Genomic DNA, 16,346 nt, shown 5'->3' with positions numbered 1-16,346 from the left:
CACTGGAAACAAATAAGAAACATTAGTGAAACTTAATTTCTATGACCACATTTCACAAGGGGCATCCCTAACTTTAATTAACTAAAATTGGTGCAAAATATCCAATCAGGTAGAAGCCCTTTTACAACATGACGTTGGGGGAAGGGGAGATAAGGCTTTCAATAAGTCAACTGATTGCTTAATTTAAACCATGGGCGGCTTAAATGTTCACGAGTGGGTCTTGGCCCACGGAAGGTGCACCCAGCTCTACAGTTTTAGAGTCAGGCCGCTATCGCGTTTGGGATACGGTACCCTCGCGTTATATTTGGCATTCGTAAACCCTCGAAACTATCTTCTCGGTAAACAACCAACTCAAACACGTGCCGATGAGACGGGTGAGGGTGCCCGCCCTGTACAAACTGAGTGCAGTTTACAGACTCGCTTTTCATAAGCGATGGACGCCCGGTGCAGATCCAGATCCAGTTCCACGCACCCGCCACGGTAACCCCACTTTCATGAAAAAACAAAGATCAAAGAGCATTAAAAAAAAATGACCTGGCCTGTCTCTCGCTTCCAGGCACCCGATTTCGACGCGACTTATTGACCCGGGCTGTTATCGGTTCCCGGTTTAAAGCTCGTTTCGCCGACCTGCCATTCTAAGTCGCTGCGCGTCTCCGTTGTCCGGGAGCCATTTTGGTTTCCATGGAACAGTCAGAGGTTAAAGGTCGGCTGGGCAAGTCCTTGTTGAACACGAGAGATGAAGTACACACGGTGTGCGCATCCAAAGGAAACTGATATTTGCATAAATTACTCGATATTTATTCTAGGGTTTGAACAAATCTGATTCTTGTTAACTGTTTTCAAAATCATCTTTGACGTGACGCTCGATTAAGGCCTTCTACATTCCTTGAGTCATAGTCATACCAAAGATGCTCCTCATGTATCTTTGGTCACATACTGCGTGAGTACAGCCCCCTCGGCCCAACTTGCCCACGCCGATCAACATGTTCCATTGTACACTCGTCCCACCTTCCTGCGCTTGGCCCATATTTCTCTAATTGCTTCCTAAATGTTGAGACAGTCCTTGCCTCAACTACCTCCTTTTGCATACACCCACCATATACCCTTCACTCCTTCTATACAACCACCCTTTGTTTGAAAAATTTACCCCTCAGATTCCTATAAAATATTTCCCCCTTCACCTTAAACCGATGCCTTGTGGTTCTCGATTCCCCTACTCTGTATGGTATATTCCTCGCATGATTTTATACATCTCTATTAGATCATTATTCATCCTCCTGCGCTTCAGGGAATAAGAGTCACAGACTGTGAATCCTCTCCCTATTGGTCAGACCCCAAGTCCTGGCCACATTCCTGTGAAATCGTCTCTGCACCCTGTCCAACTTGACCACATCTTTCCTATAACATGGTGCCCGGAACTGAACACAATACTCTAAATGTGGTCTCACCAACGTCTTATATAACTGCAACTGATCTCCCAACTTCTATAATTCCAGTGGGAATAAATCTAGCCCACCCAGTTGATGAATACAGCCCTCAATTCCAGGCAACGACCTATTTAATCCCTTTTGATCTCTTTTCTATTGCTACCACATACTCCTGCAAAGTGACGAGCACACAATATGCAGACCAATGTTTTGTGCAACATTTGTCCCAGCTCTTATATTCAATGCAGAATCATAGAACTGCAGGTGCTGGTTTACAGTAAATGCAACGCCGGAGATCCGGGTTCGATCCCGATTGCGGGTGCTGTCTGTATGGAGTTTGTTCGTTCTCCCCGTGACCTGCGTGGATTTTCTCCAAGAGCTTTGGTTTCCTCCTACACTCCAAAGACGTAGGTTAATTGGCTTGGTAAATGTAAAAATTGTCCCTAGTGGGTGTGGGATAATGTGCGGGGATCGCTGGTCGGCACGGACCCGGTGGACCGAAGGGCCTGTTTCTGCGCTCTATCTCGAAACTAAACTAACTCAATGAGTCAAACAGCATCCCTGGAGAACGTGGATGGGGTGGCATTTGAGTCGGGAGCCTTCCTGACCTGAAATGTCACCTAGCCATGTTCTCCAGAGACACTGCCTGACTTGCTGGGTTTCTCCAGCACTTTGTGTCCATATTCAATGCATTGGCCAATGAACGCAAGCATACATTATTAATGCCTTTTTCTCCATTCTATCAACCTGTGCGACTGTTGGGCTGTGGATTTCTACCCCAAAGTTTATCTCTATGTTAATGCTGCTAACGTCCCTACCATTTGCTCTACATTGTCCTATCAGAATTTAACTTGCAAATGTGCATTACTTCACGCTTTACAGCTGATCTACGTTCTGCTATATTCTGGACAACCTCTGCAACCTACGATTCCATAATTTTCATGTCATCTGTAAACTCGCTAAACATATCACCCTAGTACTCATCCAAGTCATTATATTTTATATTACAAAAAGACAAAGATTTTATATTACAAAAAGACAAAGCTGCAGTACACTATTTGTTACAGACTTCCTCTAGAAAAATACCCCTCCACTATAAACTAGATCACCAAATCTGTTTTGGGTCCAGTTTGCCAATACACATTGGATCCTTTAGGCTTTAACTTTCTGAACCAGCCTACCAAGTGGGACCTTGTCTAAAGGTTTCTATAAACCATATTTACCACTTTATTATAATCAATTTTCTTATTTACTACCTCAACAAAAATACAAATTTCAAGACATAATCTCCCCTCGACAATACCATGTTGACTATTCCTAATCAGCCCTTTCCTTTTCAAATGAACATAAAGTCTGTCCTTCACTCTCTTCTCTAACAACTTTCCTATCACTGATGTAAGACCTGCTTTCATTGGGAGCCTTAGTTTCCAGGTTTATCCCAAAAGCAACACATGATAGAGTGTAGCCAAGATGGTCGCAGGATTTTAAGTTGTACAAGGTCATCCAGTTGAAAGGTTCATGAGTGAATAGAATCAGAGAACATAAACAGAGGACTTCCCCTCCCCTTCCCAGCTCTCCCACAGCCTACTGTCTCCACCTCTTCCTTTCTTTCCCCCCCCCCCCCCACATCAGTTTGAAGAAGGGTCTCGACCCGAAACGTCGCCTATCCTTTCGCTCCATAGATGCTGCCTCATCCGCTGAGTTGCTCCAGCTTTTTTGTCTACCTTACATAAAAATGAAAGATAATAGTTAAAGGGAGGGAACACAAGCAAAGGAAAACAAATACAATGAAATGCAAAGGTGAAGGAAATGTGCAGTAGGTCAGATTGCGCTAATCAAAAGAGATGGAATGGCATCGGTCCCATAACAAATCAGTCAGTTCTGATACAGAGAAAGCGAGTTGCCTTAGGTTGTAAAATTCAATAATGAGTCTGGAAGGCTGCAATCTGCTCGGGGAGAAGATGTGTGTTCTTACAGTGAATATTATAACAGCGTAGTAGGTCACTCAAAGAAAGTAAGAGTGGGATAGAGAATTAAAGTGACAGAAAACCAGAAGGTCAGGGATGTGCCTGCAGACTGAACTTCAGTGCTCTGCCAAGTTGTCAACCAATCTATATTTGGTTTCTCCAAAGTAGAGGAAACCATATTTTGTGAATTGGAGAAAGTGCAAGTGAATTACCATTTCACCTGGAAGGACTTTTTGGGAGACTGGATGTTGGGAAGGGAAGATGTAAAAGGCCATGTGTTGCATCTCCTGTGGTTGAATGGGATTGTTTTTGAAAAGGTGGAGATGGAAGAGCAGACCCAGAGAGTAACAAAGCAAGTTATTCATATAGAATGCTGAAATTAAGGGAGGAGGAGGGTGGGCCTGGTTGTGCAATCTGGAGGCCCTCTTCTTGTGCTCCTCTTTGTCTAATTTATCCTGCTAAGTAATTCTCATCAGTCCTCAACAAGCATGGTCTCTCTCAATATATTTGTTCTCTCTCAACATTCCCACATCTGGCTTCTTATTATATGCATAACTCCGTTTATAACCATTCATTGTTCTATGTCCAGCAAGTACAATGGGTCCTTTTAAAAAATTTAAGCAAACAGTTCCAGGAAATACCTCCTGGGGTCACTGTTCAAATCCAAAACCTGCTTTGCTTGCAGGATTGAATATTACCAGAGAATCAACAACTGCTGCAATTTTAACATTGCCAAATTGCATCCCAGGGCACTTCATGGAAACGTTACCAAACAACATTTGAGAGTGAGCCAGAAAATGAGTTATTACATTAAATTACCAAAAAACGTGGTCAAAAATGGAAGTATAGAGAGGCATAGATGTTTAGGGATGGAATTCAAGAGTCAAGTCAAGAGAGTTTTATTGTCATGTGTCCCAGATAGGACAATGAAATTCTTACTTGCTGCAGCACAACAGAATATGTAAACATAATACAAAACGGAAGATAAAAGTTCAGTGTGTCTACGGACCATAGACCATATATACACAATAAATAAACAGATATAATGCAATAATAATAATAGACTGTTATTGTTCAGAGCTTATTTAATGGTGTGCTTAATAGCCTGATGGCTATGGGGAAGAAGCTGATCCTGAACCTGGATGTTACAGATTTCAGGCTTGTGTACCTTCTTCCCGATGGCAATGGTGAGATGCGTGTGTGACCAGGATGCTATGGGTCTTTGATGATGTTGGCAGCCTTTTTGAGGCAGCAACTGCGATAGATCTCTTCGATGGTGGGGAGGTCAGAGCCGGTGATGGACTGGGCAGTGGTTACAACTTTCTGCAGTCTTTTCCACTCCTGGACGTTCAAGTTGCCGAACTACATGGCTGAAACTTTTATGAAGCAGAAATTTTAAGCGTTTATTAAATTAGTTGGCACAGTTGGGCTATAGCATTTAGCCAATGCACTATTGCCAAAGTGGGAAGTTTGGGTCCATGAATAAAAATACTAATTGGATACCTTGATTATGTGGCTACTCTAATAAATCCAAAGTGTTAATGTTTGTGGACTACCCAACAGTGGGTTCAACACTGCCAGGCTTATATTCCAAACATCATTCAGCAGACTTCAAAGAAGCACAGTTTTATTGTGCATAAAGGATGAAACTGCGTGCTTTCTCCTTCCTAGCCTTGTGTAGATAACGACAGCCCCTGCCTTCACATATGTAAACAGAAACTAATGCCCCTGTCCCACTTAGGAAACCTGAACGGAAACCTCTGGAGACTTTGTGCCCCACCCGAGGTTTCCGTGTGGTTCCCGGAGGTTTTTGTCAGTCTACCTACCTGCCTCCACTACCTGCAGCCTCTGGCAACCACCTGCAACCACCGGGAACCGCACGGAAACCTTGGGTGGGGCGCAAAGTCTCCAGAGGTTTCCGTTCAGGTTTCCTAAGTGGGACAGGGGCATAAGGATTGCAACTGACCAGTTACGATCATAAATTATATTTACCTAAGTGTAGAGAGTTTAAAATATTGCCTAAAGTACAGCAAATATATTCAACTATTATGATTACACAATAATCTAAAACATTTGCACATTTATGACTTTAATAGATGTGCATAATTATCATATTAATATGGAAAGTGTTTCAGATCCCTACAGATGGTTTGGCTTTTACTATTTCGGAACCCTGAGATATAGTATGGCATAAAATAGAAGATATAAATTATGCAAATGCTTCTAACCTGCTTCCTTTGCCTCCACCACAAGGGAATCAAATATAATCATAAAGGAAAAGCCTGAAGAAATGACCTTCATATATTTTAAAATACATTTAAATTCTGATAAATAATTGCACTGATCAGAATTTATTACACATCAATAAAAACATGTATTACTTCCAGGTTCTTGTTATGCTATTTAAAAAAAAATTGTTGCAATTTTTGATGTTTTAATTGATTTTCATGTTGAATTTTTTTTTTTGGATGAATGACACGATTCGACTAAAATTACCCCTAATCAATTCCAAATCTTCATTCTTTGCCAGGTAGACCCTCTGTATCCCAGATATGGACAATGAGTTTGAATTTGTGATCGGAGCTCTTTTGTCACCAAATTTTAGATTTCAGCAGGAATACAGTATCTCCAGAGGCATTGTTATTTTTCAGTTGGGATATAGTTTTCTTGACTTCTTGTCAGTCGAGTGCTGGCATTGGTGTTCCAGATGTACTACTATGGAATGAAGTCAACTGCATATTCAAAAGTCAGGACTGTAAATGTACTGGAACAGCTGAGATTGAGATGCAGCTAATCCAGGTCTTCAACACTGCAGTTGGGATGGTGTATGGTCTGCTAACCTCTGTTGCATTCAGTGCTCTCAGCTATTTCTTTATCATTTAAAGTGAATCAATTTGGCTTAAGGTTGACTGCTGGAAAGACAGGGATGTCTGCAAGAATCTGAGATCTATTTGGCATTTCTGTTTTGAATTCATTTAAATGTGTTGGTCTTGTCTTTGGCACTCACTATGCAGCGGAGAGAGCCAGAATAAGGTAGTGAGGGAGAGAGGTGAGGCAGGGGCTGGCAGACAACAGGTGGATCCAGGTGAGGAGGGGTTTACGAGCAAATGGAATCAGGCACAGGAAGGGGAGGAGTGGAGTTGGAAGAGTTGGTTTGTTAATGGCATGTATATTCAGATACAGCTAAAAACTTTGCATGGCTTCCAGTCAAACCGTGCGATGAATTAGCACAATCAAGTCATTCACCAGTACAAGTAGTGCAAAGTGAAAACTACCAGAGTGCTGAAGATAGTGTTACAGCGTTATAACGTAACACTATATGCTAGTGGTCACTGGTGGGTGAAAGGTAAAGACATAAGGAGAAAGAGAGGAATAAAAAACAGATGGAGCTTGGTGGGAGGAGGGGAGGATGAAAGCGTGGAAGCATAGAAATTAGAAGGTGATATGTACACATTAGAGACTGCAGATACTGTAATCTGATGTGAGGAACTGGGTGAGCTGAAATAGGAAGATTCATAGCATTGGGTTGGAGCCTTTCCAGGTGATATATGTTGTTCTTGTTGGCACAGCCTCACCCTGTCAATAGAGAAGGACTGACAAGTCTGTGGGATCTTGAAGGAGAGTTGAAATAGCATGCAACCTGGAGGCCAGGTCGGCTACGCCTTCTAGTTTTGCTGTTCAACAAGGATCTTGATTCTCTAGCTGAGAGGGATTGGTGGATCCTAATGGGGAGAATGGTTTCCTGCCAATCCTATTTCCAGAACATTGGAAAATTATGCATCCTTTCTTTTATACTTTAGACCTTTTGATAAATTAATCTGATTGTTACTGATCAATGACCAGTCAAGTAATAGAATGGGAAAAGCAATTTTCCAATATTGCTGGCACACTCTTGAAGGTTTCATTGTCATTATTTTAAAAATATTTTAATAGAAACTGACCAGTCGATATTTTGCCGGCGGATGAGGAATGCAATTTAAGTAAATTGTCGCTTTTCAATTCGTTACAACTATATTTATTAATATGCATGAAAACTTAAAATATCCGATAGGAAGCGAATGGTAATCTCGAGTCTTGAACTTTCCACCAAGATATGTGGTGAAAGAAAAAAAACTCCAACACAGACAAAAGAAAACTACGAAGGGCGTATCGCATATTCCGGTCAAAATTCCATCAGTTTGAATGGGTGTGGCATGAAATGCTACATGTTGTCTGTTCTAAAACTTGGCTACTATGTAGCCCCAAGAAAGAAAATTAAGCAAAACAATAATCATCGCAGCTTCGGTTAGGTAACTGGATTGTTAAATAATTAATACACAAGCAACTTCTTACAGCCAACCACACGGGTTAACAAATCAATCGCGATTCAAGAATCTTAAATATGTTGAATCACCTTTAAAGTTTTATTTACAAAAAAAATAATCAGAATATGAGTATTTAAATTCTTGTTATAATGAGAATGATTCCCAGCATCCACCTCAATCTTTCAGATCATCCTCCCACCGCTGACGTCAGGGTAGAAACCTTGAACCAAACAAGCCATTTTCACATGCGTACAAGCTCCGGGCTGAGGAGGCGGGGATTAGGAGTTGCACAAAGAGACCAAGTTCTTTAAAAAGACGCACCTCATCACAATCCACCCTTCCATCATGGCGAGCAACCCTTTCGTCCAGCCGTTTGAAAAGGGACAGTGGAGCGAAGGAGAGGAGCTTGAGCAAGAGGACTGTCGTGTTGACAGCGGTCCGCAGGCGAGGGCGGTAGTTACTGGCGGGGATGCAGCTGCTGCAGCCGAAAGCTGGCGAGCCGAGGTGAAGCAGCCGCTGGTGCCAGACTCCAGGGGACAGCCTGTTACCAAGGCAACTGCATCCGCAGGTAAAGTGGGGTTGGGGTGGGATGGGGGAGGGGGAGATATGGCAAGGCGAACCGTCTGCAGATATGGTTTGAAATCATGTGAACAGTGCGCTAGCTTAATGCATTTCTCCTAAGATTTTAAATGCGACCATTCGTCTTTTAAATACAATGAAATAACTAAATAAACTTTAATAAATCCTAATTCCATCTCAAATATCGACTTCTGAAAATAATGATGCCTAAAATGTAGCATTTTAGTTATTTTACAGTCGCATTTGTGGTCCTCTGCAAAAGTTGGCATAGATTCACAGAATTCTTTGTTAAGAATGTTGGCATTTATTCCTTCAGTCAGATTTCAGAACAGATAGGTTTTAAAGTTGTTCCAATCGGAATTTGAGTTGGAGCATCTGATGTTTAGAGTATTTCTGGGAGAATATGTTAATTAAATATTAAAACTTTTTTATATAATACATACATTTTGAAAATTCAGCTGCTGATGTAACATGCTTTTAGGGGGTTACTGATATGTTGAGCACAAGACTTTAACACTAAAATTAGAATCTGAACAGTACATCGTTGACTAGATAAACTCAACTAGCAGATTAATTAGTGTGGGAGTCCTTTGTGCTATTATGACAGTTTTAATAATATGGAATAATATTTTGAGTGTCAGATGAATTCCACTGATGTGATAGTGAATGCAAACTTTGAATTAATTGTTCATAAAATACTATTTCCTGGTTTTTGATTGTTGTGGCTCAATGTGGGTAAAAAACTGAAATTGGTGCTAAATGTGTATACTTCAGCATATTGAGTCGTTCATTTTATAATTTGGTTATCTGCAGCCTATATAGTTTTTTTAAACTCCTGTGAGACTATTTGTTTGGGGGGGGGGGGGAAATACGCCACAAATTTATTTTTCAATTTCCAGTTGGATAGTGGCTTGTTATGATGTATCTTGGCATCATAAAGAGACAAGGTTGTGCACACAAAGATACTATTCAAGCTCAATGTTTGGTGTAAAATCTTAGCCAAACCATTAGCTGGGGATACAAAACTATAGTTGAAAGTGATCCTTTTATTTCTATGTGCTGAAGACTTGATTTGAGAAGCTCATTGTTAATTAGTCAGATTTGCAGATGGCGCAAACTAGAAAGAGCAGCTAAAACCGTGGAGGCGGTTCACAAAAGAGTGGAACAATGGCAGATGAAATCTAATATAGATAAGCATAAGGGGGAGAATGGAAACTGAAAATACTCTGTGATGTTGAATTAATTGAGAGATTGAAGCATTTGGCTTATCTGGAGTCTGCCCACGACAGTTGAACTAAATTGATTTCTGAACTTTTCGGTTAAAAAGGATTGTAAATGAAACGATATTGTAGTAAAACTATAGTTACTCCGTTCAAATTAAAAGTGATACTTATGCCAGGGAAGAGAAAATTCTGAAAACTAATTCCCTATTCAGCTCGGAATTTATATTTTAGGCACATTACAATTTTACTATAAAGGCAAAACTGAAGCATGATATTGAAACGAGAAGAAATATGTTAAACTAAGAACAGAAAGTCACCATTTTCTTCATAAGAGAATGAGTTGTATTAAATACAGGAGATTAGAGGCAAAAATCCTGGGATATTTCTGAGTAAATGTTGTATGGCATGATGTAAGAGGCCTGTGTTGCAAGATGGAGAAAGTGATCTTTTTCTTCTGTCTGCTTTGCTTTCATTTTACATAGAGCAATTCAAATATACTGACTGTTCCTACAGCAATAATTTAAATGGTTTTTAACTTCTCAATGAAGCAAGAAGATATTTTTGTAAAGTTAGTGGTGGATTGGTGTTTGGTCTTAATGAGGTGACCCAAATGTTATTCAAATTATATTTTTTTGCTTCCACATCAGTTGATCATTCAGCCATTCAAGCAGGAAACAAAACATCCTTTCCTGATTGGAAGAGTGTTGCATGTTTCTATGGTAGAGGTTCTGGCATTTTCTTAATGTATGCTTAAACTCCGTGAACAATGTAGGTGCAAATCCAACTCTTTTAAAATGAGTCTTTCACACTATTTCAAGAATGCATTGATTTAACTATTTTTAGCACATGCTCTTAAATACAATATGTATTTGGGTAAAGGACTTTAAATATAGGGGTTAGTAAGATTTCTGTCTTCATATGTTGTTAGTACTGCACAATACTCATGTGTTCAGTTTTTCAAGAGTGGCTAGACAGAAATTAAGGGATATGTCGAAGCATTCGTTTCTAGAATCAATGAACCTGTCTACTTAGTCATGAAGTTTTAAGGTACCAGAAGTAAGATGTATAGAGATTAGTTTGGTGTTTTCTTACTTGTAGCGTTTCCTTGCAAGTCAGTCAGTCTTTAGTGTTTTGGTTGCCTTTGTTCAGAAGCTGCAGTGCTGAAAGGAGATCAAGGAATTACATTACCTTTTAATGTAAATAGGATCTAGTTATAAGCATTTTCATGTATATGAATAATATTTGTTTTGTCTTTAGCGAGTTTTAAATTGTAGTTGTTTTTTTACTAAGCTCGTGTTGGTTAAGTAGAAATTGATGTGAGAGTCACTAAGAAAGGAAGGAATTTAAACAAACTGTAATAGTAAGTTTTTGAGAATTAACATGGCATTATTTGTAACAAGTTTTGGTGGTGCTTCATTTTTTAATCGTGAGGATTATGTTCCACAGTCAGTAACTTAAAATCTGTACTAGCTAGTAGCTATGGAAAATAGAAGAGTTAAATAGTGAACTTACTGACCTACATGAGTGTCTGCCACAATAAGAATAGGAATAGTGTTTCCAGATTTGTTCAAGTGTGTAAGATGGTGTTGGTTGGAATTACGGATGTTATTTTTGTAAGGAGGATGGGAAATCATGAAAATTCGTTTTTTAAAAATGTAATTTATGATTAAGTAAGCATTTAACATCCACCCATTTTTCGCCTTGAACAAAGGAGGCAATGGGTGGGGCAAGAGATACATAGTGTCAGTGAGCTCATGGGCTTTCATGACAAACCAGTAAAGTTTCATGGTTTAGGTTACTAATATTGGTTCTACAGTTCTCGGTGATTCAAAAAAATATATTTTAATTCCCAGTTACCATTGTAGGATTTGTACCCCTGTATGCCCACGCCTCAGGATGATCCAATAACTTGTTCATTACTATTAGAATCGTGAGTTGATTGTGGATTTCAGCAGATAAACATTGGTGCATTGTATCAGAGGATAGTATAGTAGACAGTAATTATGATGAAGACTAAATTGTGTCAGTAGTTTATCTCGATAGTTCATGCCCTTGCCATTCTATCGCTCGTGAGATAGTGATCTGTGAGGATCTGGTATAATAACTTCAATTTTCTCAATCTGAGGAAAGATTTTTGGGTGAATACAAGAGGAATGAGGTGCTTCTATAGCATTTATGCACAAATTATGTAGAAAATCACCATAATCAGAGATGTGCATTTACAAACAATCTTGCCCATGTGTGGCACTCTCATATACATTCTGGGAGGACAGCAGAAGTGAGGCTTTCATGATTATTAATCTATTCAAAATTGTTTGAGAATCACCATTCTACATCCTGTGTTCTCGTGAAAATTCACTGCATGAGTTACTGCAGTCATAGCTGAACAACGATACCAGTCCATGAAACTCTTTTCCAGCGAAGCAGATTTCCTGGTCAGTTTTTGGTGTTGAGGTCAAATGCTGACACAAAATGTGAGAGCCCTGCTGTGCACGTGCATGCCTTTGTTAAGCTGAAAATGTAGCCCTGTCCCACTGCCCCCTGGAGAAACCGTTACGCATGCTGCAGCTGCTCACAAATGCAGCTGGAGCTTTCAGCTGGGAAATTCATGGGATTAGATAAATGCAAAAGTTCCCAAGTATACTGCTGTGAGATGCAGATGGCATGCAGATCTGGTTAAGTACAAGCTTATTTTCTTATCTATTCTAAGCCCGACTGACAATATTGCTGCCTATTGATTTTATGGAGCTCTTAGCAATATTTCAGATGTAAATATTGCAGGCAATTTCATAACTGGAAATTATAATTGAGTTAGCAGAAGAAGAGGTTCCATATCTGAATCTGTGGGCTGATAAGTGGCATAATGTTCTTGCCACACAATAACTATCTCCGATGAGTCTAACCACAAACTTGATAGTGCCATTGGTGAGGGTCTCCACCCACCAACTATTCACATCTTGGAGGTCACTTTCGACTGCTTATCCTCTGTTTAACTCCAGCAGGAAGCTTGTTGGAGCTCAGCTGTAAAGATGTGGCAACCAAGTTTGAAACATGTCGGGGCAATAATGCAGCCATGCTTGATATTAGCCTGCGCCAAGCCGGTCGTTGTCTCTTTGGTTAGTGTCTTCAATACATGCTGTCATCCTGATAGCTGCCATCACGATGCATCCAATGCAGAATCAATATCACCCCGACCTCATTAGTCAAGTTCCAGTACTCAGACAAAATTTGTGTTTGTGCATGTTCAGGCACTGATCCCTCAAGTCATTGTTAACTTGTTGTCTGAAACAAAGAAGGGAATGGGCCTCGCACTGAAGAAAATAAAGACCCTATACCAACTTATCTCAGTTGTAAAACACCAGCTTTGCATTATATGGGTTCACAGTGAGAACCTGGTGTACCTGTACCACTTTTCCTATCCCGTTCATCAATGATGAATTTTATCATCTGCCTCAACGTACCAGTGTGGTTTATGACGTACTGAGGTAAAAGACATTTGAATATCAAATAATCTGATCCAACATTCATGGTCAACTAGGCAGAAATGATCCCTGTCTTGTATGCTTCTGAGACCTGGACTCTCTACAAATCTGTAGGCACTTTAAATCCTCAGAAAAATAACACACAATTCTTTGTCTGCAAACTCCTCTAATTCTCCTGGACGAATAAGTGAACAATTATCAGCATTCTCTCCAAGGTCAACATTCCCCAGCAATGTGTCACTAGTTACACTCAGTCAGCTTGGTTAGATAAGCCATGTAGGTGACTTGCCCAATGCCAGTCTCCTGAATCAGAAACCCATTGTTTCATGGGAAGAGGTTACAAGGTGAAGCGAGGAAACGATTTTAGGATATGCCCTTAACCTCTGGAAAAAAATGTAGCAGGTCAAATTAAGTTTATTGTCACTTGTACAGTTACAGTAAGGTACAGGTACAATGAAAATCTTGCTTGTAACAGCATCACACGTGTATGTATAAACCCACAGGAACATAAATTGTACATATTTACACATAATTCTGATAAATTATACATATTTAAACATAATTTGGCAAGACAATAAAAGGAAAAAGGACTGCAAAAAAGAGATACTAGTGCAAAATATAAATAGAAAAAATCTTCCCAACTCCTTGCTTCACACTGCACCTGATGTTCCCAATGTGGCCTCTTTCACATAGATGAGACCAAGCATAGAATCGGCGGCAGTTTTGCTGAACGCCTGCACTTAGTCGACCAAGACTTACTGGATCACCCAGTTGCTAACCATTCATCATTCCCATTCCTACACTGACCTTTCTGTCCTGGTCTGTCTCCATTGTCAGAGTGAGGTCACACACAAACTGGAGGAACAGCACCTGCATATTCCGCTTGGGTAGCTCACAACCCAACAGTATGAACATGGAATTCTCCAATCCATCCCCAAATCCATGCCCCCTCCCCCAACCCTCACTCCCCACTCCTGGGCCAGAGTGCACAGAAGATTTACAAAGGGGGGAGCTAAAAGAACATAGAAACATAGAAAATAGGTGTAGGAGTAGGCCATTCGACCCTTCGAGCCTGCACCGCCATTCAATATGATCATGGCTGATCATCCAACTCGGTATCCTATACCTGCCTTCTCTCTATACCCCCTGATCCCTTTAGCCACAAGGGCCACATCTAACTCCCTCTTAAATATAGCCAATGAACTGGCCTCAACTACCTTCTGTGGCAGAGAATTCCAGAATTCCAAGATGTTGGGCAGGCTAGAATGAATAAAGTCCTAGCCTGCCCACCATCTCCCTATAGCTCAGCCCTTCAAGTCCTCGTAAATCTTCTGTGCACTCTGGCCCAGATAGTTGGGATTCATGATGATAGATGCTGCCACTTTGAGCCAGAGTCTCGTAGACATTTTTGGTCATGGGAGAACTGTGCTTTTGATGGACCAGAGTAAGCTCACCACTCACTGCAGCCTCTTGCGTGCCTCTGAATTGCAATTGCTGTACCAGGTCATGATGTACCCGATCACAATACTTTTCCACAATGCATATGTAGATGTTTGTTAACAGTTTGGAATTAATGGCTTTGTGGCCAAGTTTGTAAATGATACAAAGATGGGTGGAAGAGCAGGTAGTGTGGAGGAAGAAGGGAGGCTGCAGAAGGACTTGGACAGGTTGGCAGAATGGGTAAAGAAATGGCAGATGGAATTCAGTGTGGCAAGATGTAGTCATACACTTTGGTAGTAGAAATAAAGGGATAGACTACTTTCCAAATCAGAGGATTTAGAATTCGGAGCACAAAGGGACTTGGAAGCATTGTTGCTGAATTCACAAAAGGTTACTTTGCAGGTAAATCAGTGGTAAGGAAGGGAAATGCAATGTTCGCATTCATTTCAAATGGACTAGAATACAAAAGCAGGAATGTAATGCTGAATATAAGGCACTGGTCAGACTACGGACAATCACTCTGGTGTCATTGTCAAATTAATAGAAGGTATTGTAGCTGTTCGCTGATTCCCTAGCTAATAGCTACCCCAAGTGGAAAAGGTACTGAAAACTGGACCCTGAACGTTGGAGCATACTGAAACACACTGTAAGTAATAAAACATTTGCATTTCTCTACAAACCACCCACCAGTCTGGCCTTGTCAGTTACCTCCTGCCCCACCTTTCTTAGAATCTCTCGATCCGAGGACCCACGGACCTGAATGAACGCAAGTCATCCTTGATTTTGAAGAGCCATCTGAAAATAATTTTGACCAGAAAGTAAACAAAACCAGCACACAAATAGATGATTATAGGAGCAGGTGAGACATCCATTGATGAATGACTTGTATCTTGTCATTCCAAGGCCTTTCTACCATTTACAAGACACAAGTGAGGAGCTTGAGAGATATCAAAAAGCTTTTAGAGTACTAAAAAGCTTCTAAATCACAGTAAAAAGGGGCTGCTTAAATTTATATATTTATTTATTATATTCTAATTTATATATTTTATTCTTGATCTAGCTATCTGCTATCTCTAGCTATCTTGATCTGATTTATCTGCTTGATTACATTTAATATTAAGGGGCGTAGTTGGAGTTGCTTCCCAAAAAAACTTGTTTTGTATTTTAAATTTTCAAAAAAAAAATTGATTAGCAAAGGAAGGGTAATAGTGTCCCTTTTGGTGCGGCTGCTAAAATATCATCCTTTTCGGGCGCAACATCTTTCCTTGCTCAGTCTTTTATTCCCCATTCACCACCCCAACTCACCAAGTGCATTTATGTATACCTGGGAATCCTTTTGTTACGCTAAGGTTCAGTCTGAATCTGTAATTGAATACTTGGGTGCAAAGGATGTGCACATTATAATTTGGAGTGCATTCTGGCCTTGCCAATATTTCTCCATTAATTTACTTCTTGGAGGCCCAGATGTAGATTTTTGAAAAAAATGCATGCAGTAAATATTCCTTTCAAACCCAGCTCTTAATGTTCAAAGTATTTAATTTACTAAGGTGTAGATCTGCCATGGAGAGCTATGCAAATTGGACTACCATATACCATATTTTGTCATACATTAGGGACATTGGGTGAGCTTTGGCACATTTCCACACTGTTTTCAGAGTGAGACGACATGTAAAAAAAACTCTTTTTGCAGCCTGAATCCTAGCTAAGTTGTTGAAAAACCTAACAGCCACAGCTTCCTAGGACTCCCCCCCCCCCCCCCCTTTCCAAATATCTTTAAGATTGTAATTCATGCTTCTATGGCAATAAATTACTTGTGATAAATACAGCTAAATGCATACAATTAGCCATATAATCTGTTTAAGAGTCAAAAGCTTCTCCTAGTGGTTGTCATGTGGCAATATATTAATTGGTATTGGGATTTGCT

General features: G+C 40.2%; 2 protein-coding genes across 9 annotated transcripts in view; one reads left to right on the top strand and one right to left on the bottom strand.

The window, feature by feature from the left end:
- lrrc9 (leucine rich repeat containing 9) overlaps positions 1 to 832 on the bottom strand; it is a 147,659-nt gene extending 146,827 nt beyond the window's left edge. For 4 of the 5 annotated variants that reach the window (XM_033027397.1, XM_033027401.1, XM_033027400.1 and 1 more), the window contains exon 1: positions 535 to 832. The gene's annotated coding sequence lies outside the window, so the exon portion shown is untranslated. The remainder of the gene's footprint in view (positions 1 to 534) is intronic. The other variant, XM_033027399.1, reaches the window with a different exon arrangement.
- Positions 833 to 7,896: 7,064 nt separating this feature from the next.
- The window catches only part of rtn1 (reticulon 1), a 134,115-nt gene continuing 125,665 nt past the window's right edge, over positions 7,897 to 16,346 (top strand). The window contains exon 1 of one of the 4 annotated variants that reach the window (XM_033027392.1): positions 7,897 to 8,266. In XM_033027392.1, the coding sequence (XP_032883283.1) occupies positions 8,044 to 8,266 (223 nt within the window). In that variant the 5' untranslated portion in view covers positions 7,897 to 8,043. The remainder of the gene's footprint in view (positions 8,267 to 16,346) is intronic. The other 3 variants (XM_033027393.1, XM_033027394.1, XM_033027391.1) reach the window with 3 other exon arrangements.

This window comes from Amblyraja radiata, chromosome 9 (genome assembly GCF_010909765.2).
Source record: "Amblyraja radiata isolate CabotCenter1 chromosome 9, sAmbRad1.1.pri, whole genome shotgun sequence".
NCBI lineage: Eukaryota > Metazoa > Chordata > Chondrichthyes > Rajiformes > Rajidae > Amblyraja > Amblyraja radiata.
The sequence above is the reverse complement of the archived record's forward strand: the minus strand, read 5'-3'. Positions and strand labels throughout refer to the sequence as shown.